The sequence below is a fragment of the Micropterus dolomieu genome, linkage group LG23 (genome assembly GCF_021292245.1).
Source record: "Micropterus dolomieu isolate WLL.071019.BEF.003 ecotype Adirondacks linkage group LG23, ASM2129224v1, whole genome shotgun sequence".
NCBI lineage: Eukaryota > Metazoa > Chordata > Actinopteri > Centrarchiformes > Centrarchidae > Micropterus > Micropterus dolomieu.
In genome coordinates this window covers 25,704,282-25,723,570 of record NC_060172.1, presented here as the reverse complement: position 1 = coordinate 25,723,570, position 19,289 = coordinate 25,704,282, and the positions used below count along the sequence as shown (strand labels likewise).

Sequence of the window (19,289 nt, the reverse complement as noted above, 5' to 3'; positions counted from 1 at the left end):
TATTTTTTTGCATTCACAAGATGACATTGACTACCTAAAAAACAAACATCTTAAAAATCTTTCTCATAAATATGGAAACTTCCTTTACCTCTCTTGAATATTCAGAAAACAAAACCAGTGAAATGTTAATATTTAGGCCTATCTGACCGTTTAATACAGAAAATGATTCCTAATGTCTATGTGAAAGTTGTACATTTGAATATTTAAATATTTATTCATTTTCCATAAAGAAATCAAACCGTCCAGTATTGCATTGTTTCACTGGAGGGCGCTAACACAAAGCACCAGGTGGTCTGGGAACAACTTGAGAAAGGAGGCCATTCACTAGCCTGTTTTAGCTACACACACCTAGCTACTGTTAGCTAGCCGGCGGCTAACGCGCAAGCTAATCGTCAGTTTGTCTTAATGTCGCCCATCTTACCAAGTGATGGCAAGAGAACAGTGTTCACAAACCGAAGCTGGTGAGTGCTTGGCGTCCCTTTGACTCGCGATAAGACATTTTGTATTTTCACAGTTTGCAGTTGTGTGCCAGCTAACGAGCTAAGTAACCGAGTACATCCCAAAGCTAGCCAACGCTAGCTCGGCTCAATAGTAACATTAGTTAGTACCAAGCTAACACACCTCTCTTTCTTTTTAGAACTGTATTACCTCATTGCCAGATTTCTGCAGTCTGGACCTTGTAAAAAATCTGCACAGGTAACACTCTACAGTAACCAAGATTTTTAACTCATATCGGTTTTAAGTCGTGTAAATAAGTAGCTGGTGCTAGTAGCTAACGCTAACTGTGTCTGTCCGTTGTTAGATTCTGATTGAGGAGCTGGAGGAGTATGAGGTAAGTTCAGCTGGACCTTTCTGTGTTTATTCTCCTGTGTGGTTTCCGTAATGCTGCCTATCTTTCCGCTTTTGGGGGCAACTTTTCAATAATTTTGGCTGGTGTAAGATAAGAGAGTGTGTTCCCGATCCGGGACAAAGCTGGCGAATTTAGTACTATCTCTAACAACGTGTGTTTTAACTTTAGTTGGTCCCTGAACGATGGAGTTGGGACGGGAAGAAATACAAGCGGACCTTCCAAGAATGGGTGAGTGTGTATCGTCATAATTAACTTTTTGATCAAATGAAGCGTATATCTATAATAATAGATAATTGCGTCTTAGCTGATGTTTATATTTTAAATTCAAGTAAACATCCAGAATAGTCGCAACAGTGGTATGTTTATGTTTAATAGAACACATTTAAACATTTATATTAGTATAGGCCTGTTGGTCAATAACTATATACAGGCTTTGCTATTGTGTGGGCTAATGGGCGGAGACTAGAGACAAGTGCAGGCAGTGATAGGCTGAGCCATATTCATAGAACTGTCAGTCTTATGTCGTAGCCAGTGAACTCACTTGTGCTCGCGAGCGAACCGGAAGAATGGTAAGATAGTCTTTTGGTTGGCTGTGAGCTTTTCTGCCCCTCCTCTTTCATCCCATCACTCTGCCTCTCTATTTAGTTGTTTTTCCAACTAGCTGCGTTACAAGACCATGCTGCAAATTATAACAGGAAGAGTGAAACACAATTGTTAAACTTAAAAATGACTTGTAAACATGTTTGAATTGTATGATAGGAATGTATGTTGTGAATATATAAAAAAAAATCCACCCTATCATGATTAACTGTAGTTACGAACATTTTAAATGGTGTTTTTTCAGTGTCTAGATGAAATCGTTTCTGTGAGAATGTTATGTTCCAGGCTCATATCTTGAAGGAATTCATTGGAATGTGAAGAAACAATAGAAGAGAGAATATAAACTAGTTTAGATGCCAGCTGTCATTTTGACTTTCACACCAAGCGAGGCCACATAATAGATGTGAAGCAACCTGAAGCTTTGTGGTATGTGAAAATGTGAAAACATTAATTGATGTTTTGCTGTTGTGGACACAATTTCCTTTAAGGGAAAAATAAATGTATCTTTTGACATAGAACTAGATGGGTAAGTCTGTTGGTCCAACATATGGGACAATATTCGCTTATAGCTGATATATTTGTATCGATGTCTGCTAGTAGATAACAAGAAATAGGAGTTCATATGTTTGTTTTAATTTAGAAAGTGTCTCCATTTCCACAAGTGTAAAATGTCCCAATTGGTACACATCACAGTCACACGTTTTTTTAAAAACATTTGTGTAACAAAATGATAATCAACTAACATTTTATTGTCCGATTTTTACAGATCTATTGGTATCAGCCTCAAAAATCCAGTATAAATGATTGTGGTGCTGTGTGTAATTAGCACCAGGCTGTTTAATCTGCTTAACAAAGCTGCAGTTCCTTTTATTCCTTTTATTTTTTTTGTCGTTTTAGCAGTTCTTCAGTTTTTGAGAATGAAGTTGAGATGATAGTATTCTGGTGTTATTAAATGCCTGTCTCTGACTCCTGCAGGTGATTGTGAACCAGCACATTCCTGCAGACTATCTGCTCCATGTTTGCCAGCGCATAGGCCCTCTTATAGAGAAGGAGATCCCACCCAGCGTTCCTGGAGTCCAGACACTTCTGGGGCTGGGAAAACAGTCCTTGCTTCGTACCACCAAAAGTGAGCATTTCCCTCCCATCCACCAAAGCTTTTTTCTTCTCTTCTTCCACATATCAAAACTGATGTGATTTATTTTGTGTTTGTATCGTTTGTTGGCAATAGATCCGTTTCCAAATCAATAATCATTAAATTTTCACAATACTGTATATATTTTAATTCACTACCTGTGTAATTTAGGTTGTAGCCACAAAGTATGCAGTGGCTCAGCTGTCGCTGCACTCCACCGAGGACGTCCACCAGAACCTCCAGTCAGCAATGGAAATCCTCCCAATGTTGGTGTGTGAAACTTACCATTAAGATAACGAAAGGGCTTTTAATTCTGTTGCTTCCTCTAATCATTCTCATGTGTCTTTGTATCAAGTGTCCATCATGGGTGCGCGCCAGGCCACAGGCACCGCTCGTTTTGGCCAGGTCCTGCCATCTTCCTCCTACCAACACATGAAGATACACAAACGTATCCTTGGCCACCTTTCTTCAGTCTACTGTGTAGCCTTTGATCGCACTGGTCGTCGGATATTTACGGTGAGTGATGATGCCTGTGTTTCCATCAGTTGAGTCAGATTTAAGCAAACAATTCGAATGTTGCAAAAGATAAGATGCAAATCGGGCATTTCTTCATTGGTAGGGTTGAAGTGCGTGAAGAAATTCTTCCAGATCATAGAAAGAAGTTCTGTCGGAAAACGCATTAATGTTTACTCTAGTTCAGAATCTATTTTGCAAATACATTTCAGGGGGTTCTACAGATTTGTGCAGGTGACGTAACACCCTAACAACACAACATTTTTACTGATTAACATTAAATGTGTGATAATGAAAGGAAGCTGTGTCACTTAGCATCTAGTTAGCTTAAGATGAACCTGATTACTGGCACATGATGCAGTGATCTTATGAGGTCTGCCACACAGGTGATTCAGAGAAGCAAACGACTAAGGAAAGAATTAAGAAATATTGTTGGGATAATATTCAGATAATATTCATGTTTTTATCAGTTATAAGCTAGGTTCACTTTTGATTGTCCCAAAAATAAATGTTCTTCAGTTCAGAATAGTCAATTATTTATGTTTGCACAACCACATGCCACAAATTATGTTCCCAATAACTCGCAAGTATGTTTGTTAATAGTTTCGTGGAGCTTGACGATAGTCGCTTTTCAGTCGAAGGTAGTTCCCAAAGAAGCTGTCTTATTTATTTGTTGCCTATGTGTTTTAGGGTTCTGATGACTGCCTGGTGAAAATCTGGGCCACAGATGACGGACGACTCCTGTCAACACTCCGCGGCCACTCAGCAGAGATCTGTGACATGGCCGTCAACCACGAGAATACTCTCCTTGCCTCAGCCAGCTGTGACAAAACCATCAGAGTTTGGTGCCTACGTACCTGTGCACCCATCACTGTTCTGCAGGCCCATGGTGCCTCCATCACATCCATACAGGTGAGACTGATGCGTTGTAAAGGTATAGGTACCAAATTTTAAATGAACCTTATCACCTAGATTCTGTGTTCTGCACCATATTAACTTCTCACAAAACCACTTGTTTGCTACTATTGCATTTTGTTAAATGTCACTCACTCCTTGCCTGTGACTAAACAACAATGACATTCTATCCCCTTAGTTTTGTCCTGCTGTAAAAGGGACAACGCGGTACCTGGCCTCCACCGGTGCAGACGGCATGGTGTGTTTCTGGAAGTGGCACTCGGTCAGCATGAAATTCAAGTAGGTGTTTGAAACATCTGTCGTAGCTTTTTTTTCTCCATGGTTTGTAGCGCTACTTAAGTTGCCATATTTCAATGAAACAACTGTAGCTTTTGTGTGTTTTTTTTTTTTTTTTAATTTTTTTTTTTTTTTCCTCTTACCTCAGTGATCAACCAGTCAAGTTTGTTGAGCGGTCACGTCCAGGAGTACAGGTCTCCACTTCCTCCTTCAGTAGTGGTAAGTGTATTTCCCTGCCTGGTAACTTTTTTTTTTACTCTAGTTGCTGAAAAACCCATTTTACTTTTACGGCATTTGTTGTGAAGCACAGAAAGTGATAAAGTAGGTTTATTATCTCTAAAATTCTGTTTGCAAAATGGGAAATGTTTTAAGACTTACTGGGCAGATAAAATTAACATATATAAATAGTGACAAATCCAGAGGATATGGATGTACAGACATCGTCACTTCCATTTCATTTTATGTTTACTGTTAATAGGTGGTATGTTCATGGCTACCGGTGGCACTGATCATTTGATCAGGGTCTACTACCTTGGTGCTGAAACACCTATGAAGGTCTCTGAGATGGATGCTCACTCGGTAAGAAACAAACAGCAGTAGCTGCATCATTCTTGTTCCACTCTGTTTTACTTTTTATTTAAACAGGATCTTTGTAACTTAAATACGTATCCCATTTTTTTTTTTTTTTTTTTTTTAGGATAAAGTTGTAGTCGTCCAGTTTAGCAATAACAGCGACAGGTGAGTGTGTTAACTGAGATCTACACAGACTTCAAACTGTTTTTTTGTGTGGTTTTTGAGCCTTTGACAGTTAAATGTGTATATGTGTCCAGCCTAAGGTTTGTAAGTGGCAGTCGCGACGGCACAGCCAGGATCTGGCATTACCAGCAACAAGAGTGGAAGAGTGTCACTTTAGACATGGCTGCCAGGCTGCCTGGGTAAGAGAGTAAACAGTATTCCAGAGTTTCATGATGCCATTCTGTCTCAAACTGCTTAGAATTTCATGTCTGATGTGATATTTTCTTCCAGGAGTGCTGCTGTCAATGGAGATGATAAAACCAAGCTGGTGGTGACCATGGTGGCCTGGGACCGTGCAGATAGCACCATAATCACAGCAGTGTCAAACTACCTGCTCAAAGTGTGGAGCACAACCACTGGACAGCTGCTGCATGTGTTATCTGTGAGTGGCTGAAGCTCTCTACAGCGCAGCTCCTTTTAGAATAAAAAAAATGAATAAGACAGCTGTCGACAAACTGACCGCCCTGAATGTTTGTGCTCTCCCTCTTCAAGGGTCATGATGATGAGGTTTTTGTGATGGAGGCTCACCCGTTTGACTCCCGCATCATGCTATCTGCCGGCCATGATGGCAACATTTACATCTGGGACCTGACCAAAGGATCGAAAATCCGCAACTTCTTCAACATGGTAATTGACTGACAATGAGAATCACCTCCCTGTAGTTTTATTGTTTTTTTTACACCATGGTTGAGTTCATATTAAAATATTTGTTTCCAGATTGAAGGGCAAGGCCACGGTGCTATTTTTGACTGCAAGTTCTCAGCCGATGGGCAGCATTTTGCCTGCACTGACTCACACGGCCATTTGCTCATCTTTGGCTTTGGCTGCAGCAGACCATATGAGAAGGTAAGATCACATTACTGTATAATATATATTTTACTTTCTATCATCACTCTATCTAGTTCCTTTTGTGAAAGAACAAAATTCAGAGTCAATACAGTTAGGCTGCATGGTGGATTTACGGTTTCACAATGTTCTTTAATCATGACACCTGAATTTAAGCCAAAGTGTCACCAAAGATCATTCTGATATATTGAAGGGAAGACTGCTAATAAAGAAGCTCTCTTTTGTAACTTTCTCTGTGTCCTGGTCTGCCCTGTGGAGGGTAGCACGCTAACAGCAATTTGAAGTATTTTTACCTCATCATCACACATGTATCCTTGGTTCCCTCCAGATTCCTGACCAGATGTTTTTCCACACGGACTACCGACCTCTTATTCGTGACTCTAACAACTACGTGCTGGACGAGCAGACGCAGCAAGCCCCACACCTCATGCCTCCACCCTTCCTGGTGGATGTTGACGGGAATCCTCACCCTCCTCACTACCAGCGCCTGGTGCCAGGGAGAGAGAACTGCCAGGAGGAGCAGCTAGTACCCCAGCTAGGATACATGGCTAACAGTAAAACCCGCTCCCTCATTACTCATACCAATCACAATGCTTGCACAGTTTGAACTTAGCAAATATATATCAGTGACAGAGTTTGACCCAAGGTCTGCCTTTTTGATGCTTAGGCGATGGAGAGTTGGTTGAGCAGGTACTTGGCCAGCAAACGGCAGAAAACAGAGAGAGCCTGTTGGACAATCTCATCAGACAGTTGCAGAACGAGCAGGACGAGCTTCAGAATGCAGAAGTGCAGGCAGAAGAGGCAGAGGGTATGTTGTACTTTACATCACGTAAGCAAATCTTTTTTTTTTTTTTTTTTTTTTTTTTTTCTTCGTTTATTTGGTGTGTTCAGTGTGCCTTTTAAATTATGCATATAAAATTCTACTGTATATCTACTTTAGTATACTTTAGTAAAGTCTTCTACTTTATTATAAAACAGTGAGCATGACTGTTGTACAGATACTAGATGTTTAACTGTGAAGTGTAGTCAACTTCTATTTCCAAAAATACCATATTTCCCAAATAACACCACATTTTTTTCTTATTTTCAGCTGATGCAGCAGAGACGGTGGCCTCCTCCCCAGCTGCTGGATCACGCAGAAGCGGGCAGGTGGATGGCGTGTGGCAGATGCCGCATAATGCCCTGCGTAGTCAAGTGGCCACCGAGAGAGACTTGCTGGCCTGGAGCCACAGAGTGATGGTCAACGAAGTGCCGCATGGGACATTCAGGTGAGGCATTACATTCCTTACTCTACAGAGAGCAGATTAGATTTTTAAACACATTTATATATTTTATATAAATTGTTCTATTGTGTACATTCTATGATGGAAATTATTATTATTATTATTAGAGCTTTTGAGGAGTGCAGACGAGCAAAAGGCGACATGGAGTGTTCTCTATACAATGCAGAGAGGAGGAAGAAACCAGTAACGTGCACTCCCAAGGTACAGTATTCTTCCCTTCACAGTTGTTTCAACAAGTCAAAAATACTATCTATGCCAAGTCATTCCTGCTCTCCTCATTTTCCACCCTCCTTCCACACTTTGTAGAGCGATCCAATGAATTCCCGCCTGCGCTCCCTGCGGCCGACCAAGAAGAAGCAGCAGCGGCACGCCTATCAGACGCGCTCAGCCCAAGTCCGCCGTCCTGGGACCAGGAGTCGAGTTCCCAACAACCGACGTAACTCTGACAGCCAGATAGACTCTGACAGTGATGGAGATGTATGTTACTTCTTTCTACTCCACATATCAAAATATGACCTGCACAATTTTGTTGTGCATATGTAACATGCACAACAAAATTGCTGCAGCTACCATCTTCCAAAAAGTGTAATATGATATTTTGAGTATATATTTTATTTATATACATAAAATAGAAATTATGTCATAAAGTTAGAAACAAGCGCTATCTTGTTAACTGCCATTCATAATAGTAAAGTTGTTTTCTGGCTTTTTGTTGACAGGCAGCGGAACAGGTGGAGCAAAGTGAAGCCTCTTCTGATGGTGAAGCTCAGTGGCAGAGTGAAAGCAGTTCCAGGTAAATAAATGTCTTTTGACTGAGCTGTGTTTTCAAGATGTAGTTAAAGTATAATCACCCAACTAACAACAACTCTCTTTAATTCTCAGTAACTCCTCCAGTGAATATTCTGATTGGACAGCCGATGCTGGGATCAATCTCCAGCCGCCAAAGCGACCAACCAGGAGGCCCGTACAGCCCCAGGGTTACAGCAGCTCTGAGGAGGAAGAAGGCGATGACAAGGCAAAGGAGGCCAAGAAGAGGGACAATGAGAAGAGGAAGAAGCCCAAGGAGACCAAACAGGTGAGCTAACATGATGTGCAACTCCTGTACTCACAGTAAAAAAAACATCTTGGTGGGAACATTAGTTGTGCCCCTGGTTTTAAATTCTGTCCAGCAGCTCTGTGCTCACTGCAGCCTGACCTCACAGTACAGGAGAAATCTTGTATCTAAACATTTTCTTTTAACAAACTGTATATACTTAGAAACCCACGTCCTCTCTGGCTGGACTTGATGCGGAGGAGTGGCTGCCACCATCGTGGATAATGGAAACTATCCCACGCCGCTCTCCTTTTGTTCCACAAATGGGAGATGAGGTAAGGAGTGTCACTCGAATAACCAACAGACAAATACTCTACATTACATGCGTTTTGATCGTGGTTCTCCTGTCGTCCTCCAGCTCATGTACTTCAAACAGGGCCATCAGGCCTACGTACGGGCTGTCCGCAGGGCCAAGGCATACAGCATCAATCCTCAGAAACAGCCGTGGAACAAACTCGACATCAGGGTGAGGCACAGTTTTATTAAAAAAACAGTGTACAGTGTCTCTTACTTCCTCCATTAAACCAGCTGTCTGGAGAATAACTTTCTGAAACTGGTAATCCGATGGCCATGCCCACTTTCCACTGCAGTTGGCCCTAAGCAATTTTTTTTCCTCCACAGTCTTACCTCCACACAGCTGAACCGCATACATCACCTTTATATTGGTAAAGACTAGTAAATATTGCAGATTTATTAAGTTGCAGGATTATTAGGTTATTAGATCTTAGCATCAGTTTGTTTTTAAGCCATGCTAGTGACACCACTCTAGGGAGGGCAGTATCACAAAATCCCACATTTTGGGGTATCCACGGTGTCCAGAGAATGAATCTTAATGCCCCTGATGATCCTCTGACTTTTCAATCAGTGCCATAATCAAATGTCAAAATTTCATAATCTTCTTAGTTTTATGTCCAAATTCAAACATAATGACATTCCCATCAGCCTGCTAGGTTTAGTGCTAACTAGCACACTTTAACAAGCTAAACTAAGGTGGTGAACATGGTTAACATTTTGCCTGCGTAACATCAACATGTTAGCATTGTCACCACTGTGAATAAGTATGGCCTCACAGAGCAACTAGCATGGTTGTAGAATTTTAGTCTTGTTAATTGAGCATTCGAACGTGACTTTTAACATAGCATAATAATTGGCGCTAGGTTGGCTGCTTAAGAATCTCCCATACATCTGGTGTCCTTGGATTCATGTACAATTGTTGCAGAATGGGAAAACAATTTGTGGAGAACAGCAAGAATCTATCATCTGAATTCAGTATAATTGCAACTTATCTGAGTCCCACAACCAATCATACTAAACGTGTTAAGAGCTGTGTGCAGCTGTAATCTTAACTTCTTTTCATTTTTCTTTTTGAGAAGTTCTATTCTTCATCATGTTCATTCATCAGGAGTCATACCTTTTGTTGGAATTTCTTCTGCCCCTTCAGGACCAGGAATCTGTGAAGGTGGTTGGAATTAAATATGAAGTGGGACCTCCCACCCTCTGCTGCTTAAAACTGGCTTTCTTGGACCCAGTCTCAGGGAAGATGACCAATGATTCTTTCTCCTTAAAGTGAGCATTTATATACAGTACAAGATAATAAAACCAAATTTAAGTGTGTTTCACAACTTTTATTTATTTTTTTATTCCCACACTCCAAAGGTACCATGACATGCCTGATGTCATAGATTTCCTGGTACTGCAACAGTTTTACAATGAGGCTAAAGAGCACAACTGGCAGCCAGGTTAGTGTTGGTGATGTGTTTACCACTCACGTTCATTGTTGTGGACAGTCCTTCACTTGTATTTGATCCTGTCTTCACTTTGCTCCCTTTAGGTATGAGGTTCCGGAGCATCATCGATGACGCCTGGTGGTTTGGCTCTGTGGAGGACCAGGAGCCTCTGCAGCCGGAGTATCCAGATAGCCTGTTTCAGTGCTTTGCAGTAAAGTACGTCTGTTTGTGGCTGCTGGAGCACTACTCTATTAGCAGTGCTTTCTGTTAATATCATGTTCTTTGCTCACCTGCTATCACTTTTCATTAAAGTAAAAGCAAGTAACCTTTTTTTTTTTTTTTTTTTCTTGATTCATCAGGTGGGATAATGGTGAGCGGGAGAAAATGAGTCCCTGGGACATGGAGCCTATTCCTGAGGAAGGTCAGTAGTATTATATGATTGTAATCCTGTGCAATACATTGTTTTTAATATGATGGTTTGTTAAATTACAGGCACAATGTTGAAAGATTAGACAAAATAAGAGCACTTTGGTGAAATATTCTGTTTCTATTTACTCCAAATTTAGGTTAGTCTCACAGAGAATTTTATTCTTTCATTACAAAGATGTCATAAATTATTTTGTACCATTCCTCTACTGAAGGGGTTTCTGGCTTCAGCCATTTCTTTGTCATTATTTTTCTAGCTGCAAAAATTATACTTGTATAGAAATACTTGATATTATTGTTAGTAGACGTTGAATGTAGAAACCCAAACAGTTATTCTCACCTGTAAGACATGATTGTCCTAAATACTGCCTTCAAATAAATAATATTTATTTGAAGGCAAGCCCAAAATTAGTGTTCCAATTTAGGGACTATTCATGAGACTGAGCTTGATATCCTCTATTGAGACTCAATAATTAGACCAAAGTTCCACTGACATAGTACTATTTGTTTCCCTTTCCCATTTTGTTTTATGTAGTAGTCTGCATGATTTTACTTACTTTAAGTAAAATTAAAGTCAATTTTATAGCTTTCTTTCTGTAAAAATGGAGCAGTTTGGCCAACAGTGATGGTGAATCACACATCCATGGCCTCATTAGAAATCACAATGAGGTAAAGCAGAGAAGGTGTTCAGAAAAGACATTGTGCTGAGGGAGTCGAGTTGAAATCTCAAGTAAATAATGCAAGCATACATCAAAATGTTGCAAAATATAATGGTAAACTGTATCAGTATAGACAAATCAAATATATATTAAGGAAAACACAATTGAAATTACAAATATTATATTCATTTAACTTCCGTCAATATTTGCCATCAATGTGTTTCGGTTCAGGAAGTCCTGGGATTTTGTTTCAGGTGGCATTGTTTCCGTTATTGTGTGGCTGATAATAATCTTATTTTTGCTTAATGTATGCTTTGAGCAATTAACTTAATACTGCTTCATTTTCTGACACATTCTGGGGCTCCATTAGCTGCATTGCCAGAACAGGTTGGTGATGGCGTGGAGGTGGCAGAGGAGGAGATAAAGGCTCTACTTTACAGGCCTCAGGAAGGAGAATGGGGGGCTCACACACGAGATGAAGAGTGTGAGAGAGTCATCCATGGCATCGATCAGCTTCTTACACTGGGTACGCCACCGAATGCTTAATGCCGGAAAAGTTTGACCTCGCTCATGTCTGCCATGTTTAATCTCATTTCTGTCTGTCCACAGAGGTGGCCAAGCCATTCGCGTCACCAGTAAACCTGCGGGACTACCCTCTGTACTGCACTGTGGTGGCTTACCTCACTGACCTCAGCACAATCCGCAAACGACTGGAGAACCGCTTCTACAGGTGGAGCAGCGCACATGACCTCACACAGAATGGCATATTTTATATTCACCTGAAATTCAAAGTCCTGATGCCAAAGTGTTGAAATATGAGCTTAAAATGTGGATGTTATTCTCTCCTGCAGGCGGATTTCTGCATTAATGTGGGAGGTGCGCTACATTGAACACAACGCACGCACTTTCAACGAACCGCAGAGCCCCATTGTAGCATCTGCCAAGGTGGTGACTGACGTTCTCCTGCACTACATTGGGTAAGACTCCATAGAGTTCAAGTTAAACTCCGTATGTTATAGCCACCTCACTGATACTTCAGCGCAGGAGTAACATTGATGAATTGACTGATTCCTTGGCCCTCTGTCTCCTGCAGGGACCAGAGCTGCACAGACATCTTGGATCTGTATCACAAACTGAAGTATGAGATCAGCAGCGGAGGAGAAGCTGAGGTGAGAGAGTTGGGTTGTGTTGTTTTTACATTTTGGTGACTGCTGTTTCTTGTTATTGTTTTTGCTGTAAAATTTTGGTTTCCATGTGTTCGTCTGCAGGCTGAGTTGGATGTGGACTCTGACACTCCAGGAACATCTACAGGACATCGGGTAAGAGGGACCAGAGTCCAGTGTAACACAACATTCCACCTTAGACCGCCACAGATTTAAAATCCCCTGCAGTAGCTTCACTCTTAGTCTTTTTAATTTTCTCTCTGCCAGGGATCTAACCCGAATTCTAAGAAACGTGGTGTGGCTTTGGATGTGAAAGCATGGCGAGGTCAATGCCGAGAGCTGCTGCGTCGAATGAAGGCCTCGCCGGATTCAGAACCTTTCAGACAGCCTGTGGATCTCTTTGAGTATCCGGTAAAACAGCATCCAGAACAACAAACTTGAAATAACATTAGAAATGCATGTAAAAGCATAAGTTAAATTAAAATGGATCTGTGTACATGAACACTTCTACTCTCTACCTCTACATTTTGTTCAGGACTACCGAGACATCATTGACACTCCCATGGATCTGGGTACAGTGTCAGAGACGCTGGTTGAAGGGAATTATGAAAACCCAATGGAGTTTGCCAAAGACATCCGCCTCATTTTCAGCAACTCCAAAGCATACACACCTAACAAGAAATCACAGGTGAAAAAACATCCCTGAGATTTAAAAAAGGACTGCCACTACAGTAGTAAAGTCTGAAAAAGTAGTAGTCTAGTCGTTTACATTGCAACTCTCTTGTTATATGTCTAGATCTACACCATGACCCTCAGCTTGTCGGCCTTCTTTGAAAAACACATCATCGCCATCATCTCTGACTACAAGTCAGCCCTTCAGAATGAACGGCGGTCTCGTCAGAGGCTCAGTTACAGGGACAGATTGCACAACGGAGGCAGCTCCCCGCCTATTAGTCCATCCCCCAGGTACTGAGCCTCTTTCAACAAACCCGTTAGTCGACATTTCACATTATCAAATGATCTTTTCCGGTGTACACAGGGTGTCTGCAGATCCTAGAAATAGCTCAAATGTGCTGCTTTAGAAATACATTAGAACTCTTCTGTGATATTTCTGCTGAGAAATAAATTCTAGTCCTGGTCTAAAAGGGTGTTTCAAAGCCTGACATTTAAGCGGATGAAAGTTGCAGGCACCCTGCCATTATGTAACGTAAGTAATTATTCTGAAATGTTGTGTTTGTTTTTTTCTGTTTCCATTCATCCAGTCATAAAGGGAAGCACAAGTCAGGGAAGGTGTCAAAGCCAAAAAAATCCCAGACCTCAACCAAGAATCGTTCTCAGAGACCACATCAGGGTATGACTGCGCTATTGTGGCTTCATGTGTTTTTAGGTCCCTGTATTGAGTAGGGTCTTGCTGTAAAATTGTTGTTGGTATCAGTGTTGGAAGTAAAAACAAAAATTATTCTTCCAAATTTGTAATTGCATTAATTTAGTCATTAATAGAAAAGTATTATCCTTGTATTTTGCATTATTTTCTAGAAGTCTCATCAGCTCAGCAAAAGTTGAGTCTTACTCAACTTTTCTGCTGGACAACATTTACTTTTTATAGATACAGAATTGACGCACGTTTAAATTTAGCATTGTGTAGCAAACTGTAATTTATGTGTAAAGCAATAACACAATTTTCAACGATACTTTAGTTATTACTGAAGATGAAGTGTAATGTATTATACTACTGACGTACTGTGAAAAGTAATATGATTACAGGCCTGATGAGTAAGTAGCCCTGTGTTGTTGCTTTAGCTCAGCAAAGCAGCAGTGTAGCAGAGGAAGAGGACACGCAGCCTTCTTCTCCAAGTTCAGGGACGAGCAGCGAGAGCAGAGACCAGGGGCCACACCGCGTGACCCGCAGCCAAGCAACTCCAGAGAAGAAGTCAGGTATCTTAAGCAGAATGTATTTACTTCTTTCATTTTTATTTGACTTTGGAATCATGGTGCAGAAGTGAACCATCGTCGTCTTTGTGTTGCATCAGGGCACCAGCGTAACTTGCATCTAAGTAACGGCTCCAGACAGCGCCACAGGCGAGAAGCGCAACAGTCTGACGACAATGAGGAGGCGTCCGGATCCAACAGCTCCTCGTCAGAATCGTCTTCCACCTCATCATCATCATCCTCTTCCTCGTCGTCGTCGGACAGTGACAACAGCTCTGATTCTGAGATGGAGAAGTACGTGGAAGGTGGAGATCACGACTACAGCAAAGCCCCCTGCCTTTCAGTACGCCTCTCAGCTAAGGGTAAGGTGGCGGCCTCAGGGAAGAGGAGACACAAGGGAGAAAAGGACGAGGCACAGAGACCTAAAAGAGCACGAGTGCAGCTGCCGGTAGAGGATGAGGATGAGGATGAGGATGATGAAGAAGAAGAAGAAGAGGAAGAGGAGGAAGAGGAGGAGGAGGAGGAGGAAGAGCAGCTGCAACAGCAACCAGTGATTGTAAGACAAGAAGAGGATGAGGGAGAGGAGGAGGAGCCTGAGGAGGAGGAGGAGCCTGAGGAGGAAGAGGAGGAGCCTGAGGAGGAAGAGGAGGAGCCTGAGGAGGAGGAGGAGGAGCCTGAGGAGGAGGAGGAGGACAACTCTGCGGTGCAGAAAGGTGCTGCAGCGGCAGCAGCAGCTTGCAGTCCGAAAGGCAACCAGTCCAAGTCTCGGCGGGTCAATACACGCAACCAGGGCCGCAGAACAGTTCTGTACAGGGACGACTCAGAGGACGATGGCCATGGGTCAAAAGAAGACCCCCTCAACCTGGGTATGTCCCGCTCAGGACGGGTACGCCGTATGACTGAGAAAGCCCGTGTCAGCCACCTCATGGGCTGGGGTCACTGACACCTCGCCACTTTTCAAACCTCAATAAAAACAGCTGTTAAACATGAGTAATACTTCAGGGATTTTTTTTCTTTCTTTTTGTACAAGTGTGTATATATAAAATATATATATATATATATATGGTTTTTTCAGACTGCTTATGACTGTCAAACTGATAGCTGGTGCTCATGAGATGTTGCCAAGGAGTTTGCTTCCCTGGTCAACAGAGCTACTGTTCAACACGGACCTTCTCCAACTGGACTAACTCACCTCGGCCTTACTGCTCGCTGGAGGAGTCTTTAAGACACGGCACTGCTCTTCTTCTCCTCCTCCTTGTCCTGTGCGTTCCACGTCCAGTACTAAACACTATACCCCGCCTCCTTTCTACTCCCCTCGCCCCACCCACAACTTTTCTTACTCCTGGTCACCAAAGAAGGATGCGGAGATGCCAAAAAATGGTGCTCATATTTTATTTCTCTGTTGTGTTGATTTTTCTCAACAAGTAAATTTAACAAAGCGTTTCATGCCAGTGGTCACTAATCCAGACTCGACCACCATGTAATCACTTAAGGTCACTGATGTCAACTTTTTTGGTACTTGGTCTTTCCACACAACCACAAGCCTTAGTTTTCAGGGCTCACATCAGTCAGATTTTATTCTTTCTGTGGCTGGAGTCATGACAAGTGTAGTTCGGGCACTAGCAATACTGAGGAATCAGACTGAAGTCAGTAGAATACAGTACTATAGTAATACCCCAGCTCCTACAGCCGTTGGTGGACAACTTGACGCCCTTGGCCTGTGAATGTTTAATGTTTTCCCTTCTTCCCTTTTGGTGGTGTTGACTGTTTTAGGCTCTTCAATTCTGGTTTTTGGTTAGAATTGGGTGCTTGTATGTGTTGTTTCTTTTTTTGATTTTTTATTTTTTTTTTTCTTGGGTAAAAAAGCCACTGCGTCCAGTTTGTGTTTGTACTGTTGTGCGCCCTTGATGGATCAGAGTTGCATCTGTTCATGGTTGCTTCCACAACACCTTCTCCACTCAGCATGTGCAAAAGCAAGGGGTCCCTGGCCTACTCTCTTACACAGAAATATTTATTTTTCCATTGTACTATACCTGGGTTACTTTAACTATTTTGTACATTAATAGTGATGAGAAAAGGAAAATATTTGCACATTTATCTACTCCACGTGGCAGCTGAGTAATACAAATATTAGAGGAGGAGAGACCTCATGATTTTTGTGTAAGATTGTTTGAACTGTGCCAGCACACATTACTTTGGTCTTTCTTTTATTTTTAACAAGTAGCAAGTTAAACCTGTGTATGGTGAAGATGAAGGTCTCATCTGATTGGCAATCTTATTCATGCTTTCTTTTGGCGTAAAGCAAAGGTAGCAACCATGGATAAGCCCTTTGTTATTATGTTGCCATCCCCCCCCCCCCACCTCTTGTTTCTTAACATCTGTGGTCTGATGGGTTTTCTAGCTTCGGGTAGATCAACTGCGCGCATGATTGCTTTTCCCATAATGTACTACAATTTTACAAATTTAGTTGGTGTCAGAATCACTGTGTCCAGTTTAAAGAGTGATTCTAGGCCTCCCTTGTGGGATTACAACAAAACGGGTGCACCCTTTTTTGTTTTTCTTTTTTTACACCAATAATGTTTACTTTAAAGCTTGTGCAGTCGTCGGTTGGTAAATCAATTGAGTCAGTGTCCAGTCAGGAGAAACCAGGAAAGCTGACTCTCAAAATCTCATTTTAACACTGGTTGCTCTTATCCAAACACACCACCTCATCAGTCTGCCTCTGTGTGGTCACTGAAATAAGAGAGGCCTCAGAGGTTATTTTGTTGTTTTGTCTTTATTATTTTTTGGGGGGGGGGCGAGCTAAAGAGTTTGGTTTGTGTTGGTTTCTCAGAGATAAAAAAAAAAAAAAAAAAAAAAGAAATACTAGGGTGCTCCGAGCGGCAGCATTAACTGGCGTCTTGAAATTATTCTGGTTGAGTGTGAGAAGACTAAGATTCATATTTTGGAATCTTATTTTCGTATAGTAGATGGCTCTTAGTCTTGCCTCAATATCAGATTAGTTGATGACAAATACAACAGTAAGATTCTACTGTAGGTGGAATGAGCTTATGTGACTGTCTTTTATACACAATGTTTTGATTGTATGTGTTTTCTTTTTTTAATTAAAAACAGATTTCTCAAAATGAATTTGTTGTTCCGATGTTTCCGTTCTTTCACGAATTCTGACTGTGGTAAGCACTGGGACTTGGGAGTCAGCTGTAGTCTTTATAATCGTACGGTCATAAAATGCACCTGAAGGCAAAGATCCAAGAGTTGCAGGATACTGGGATTGCTTGACCTTGATTGACAGACAGCCGTAAAACCTGAGTGTACCATTTGTGACTGCTGAACTGCATTAATGCACTGAAATCTGGGGTGAGTCAGACGTGGAACAAACAAGGTTGAGCTGTGACGCACCATGCTTTGCCACACCTAGAAAATGCAGACACTGGAGGATCATGGGAATTGAAATGGATCAATGTATAAAGAGGTAAAGGTCACTTTAAAGGATGCTGAAAGGGCAAAGCAAAATGTGGCAGCTGGTAGAACAAATGATGAAAATGTGACTGTATAAATTAGCAGTGCTGTTACATCAAAAACAGCCTGATTATTAATATCTATTATGTGATTACTGAAGATCAGAACTATCTAAATTCAGCCCTGATTATTTTAAGTGACTAAAATGTGACAAAAAGGCTGAGTTCTCACAATAGTAGAGACACAGCAGTGTGCAAACCAGACAAAGAGGTGAAGGCGAGGTTACGATGTATCTTACTTAGCCAGCAGGACATTTCTTCTTTTTTCAGTGTATATACAATATTTCTATATTTAACATAATTAAAATATCTTAATATTTAATAATAAAATAATATTATTAAAAGTGGCCTTGGGGAACCATAGAACAGCATATTCTTATTGTATGTCAGTACTGAAGAGGACCAGCAGGAAGGTGGGTGTGCAGGCTGACATGCTTGCAGGCTAATGATTTAAACAACAACAGGCTATTACTGTAATTCTTACTCACTCGCTTGCTTTGCACCAGCTCATACCTTGAGATCCTTGGGCAAAGGGCTTTTGTTTGTTCCAGAGACCCGGCTGAAATTGAGAGCGGACAGAGCATTTTCAGCCAAGGCACCGAGGCTCTGGAACAATTTACCAGAGGAAGTAAGGTCGGCTGAATCAGTGAACGCTTTTATATCCCTTCCTTGTTTTTACATGATTTTATTTGAAGTATAATTTTGGAAATGGCTTTTATTTCTTAAATGTGTTTTGTTTGACCTGCCCTTATGTTTTAACTACTTTACAACTTATATTTGATTCTTGTAAAGCACTTTGTAAGGTTGGTTTTAAACGTGCTCCATCAATAAAAAAAGATTATTGTTTTGGAAATGGATGAAATTAACTTTGAAGTATAATTAAAATGGTAATGGTTAATGTTAATGGACGGTGGCCTGAGCTGTCAGCGCAAGACTCCGGAAAGATGAGAGGAACTCTGTGTTTTACATCGGTGCTCAAACGCAGTCAAGATGGCTTCCTAAATGTCAGACTGTTTATTGTGAAGATGAAACTTTCATATTATCATCTGCTTGCTGCTGTTTACATTCATCCCAGATGCAAATTCAAAAAATGCACTGGGGAATGTTCGGGGTGTTTACGTGTATAAATATAACTGCACACGTATGTTGTTTTATTTTATTTTATATGTTCCTATATTTTAATATAGGACTATACTTGATCACATGTTGTGTGTGTAGCATGAAGGAACTACAAATTTCATTTCGTTATGCAGCCTTGTGCTGTATAATGACTAATAAACAACCTTGTACCTTGTACCTTAATATAAACATTTAACCATATACCAGATTGCTGAAAACAGCAGCACTTCAAAACCAAATGCTGCAAACCGGCCTCAAAATCAATTTGTATTTACGTGTTTAGAGGACTTACAGATAAGAGCATATGTAAACAGTGATGATTCTTTCTGTAGCAGCTTATGTCACGGATGAGTATAAAGGTACAAATCAATTCCCAGTATTTCAAGTATTTGTGTGATAATACTAATAATAATTTAAAGGAAAATGCATGCAAAGACAATTGTAC

General features: G+C 41.2%; 1 protein-coding gene across 2 annotated transcripts; it reads left to right on the top strand.

The window, feature by feature from the left end:
• The first annotated feature begins 290 nt into the window (after positions 1–290).
• brwd3 (bromodomain and WD repeat domain containing 3) lies at positions 291–17,336 on the top strand. Of its 2 annotated transcripts, none has more exons than XM_046040131.1 (40): positions 291–461; positions 638–696; positions 803–832; positions 1,019–1,078; positions 2,426–2,576; positions 2,754–2,852; positions 2,938–3,098; positions 3,786–4,007; positions 4,189–4,289; positions 4,435–4,505; positions 4,765–4,865; positions 4,984–5,024; positions 5,117–5,221; positions 5,313–5,463; positions 5,574–5,708; positions 5,799–5,927; positions 6,256–6,481; positions 6,595–6,756; positions 7,018–7,195; positions 7,318–7,411; positions 7,517–7,687; positions 7,930–8,003; positions 8,093–8,285; positions 8,468–8,578; positions 8,662–8,769; positions 9,745–9,869; positions 9,960–10,042; positions 10,135–10,246; positions 10,390–10,451; positions 11,486–11,641; positions 11,725–11,845; positions 11,967–12,092; positions 12,209–12,284; positions 12,384–12,434; positions 12,546–12,689; positions 12,814–12,966; positions 13,075–13,244; positions 13,541–13,629; positions 14,079–14,213; positions 14,309–17,336. In XM_046040131.1, the coding sequence occupies exons 1-40, from the start codon at positions 428–430 to the stop codon at positions 15,148–15,150; spliced, it is 5,412 nt and encodes a 1,803-aa protein (XP_045896087.1). In that variant the 5' UTR covers positions 291–427; the 3' UTR covers positions 15,151–17,336. The 2 variants fall into 2 exon arrangements, with proteins under 2 accessions (XP_045896087.1, XP_045896088.1); XM_046040132.1 differs by having other exon boundaries at positions 292–461; positions 6,595–6,735.
• The last annotated feature ends 1,953 nt before the right edge of the window (positions 17,337–19,289 follow it).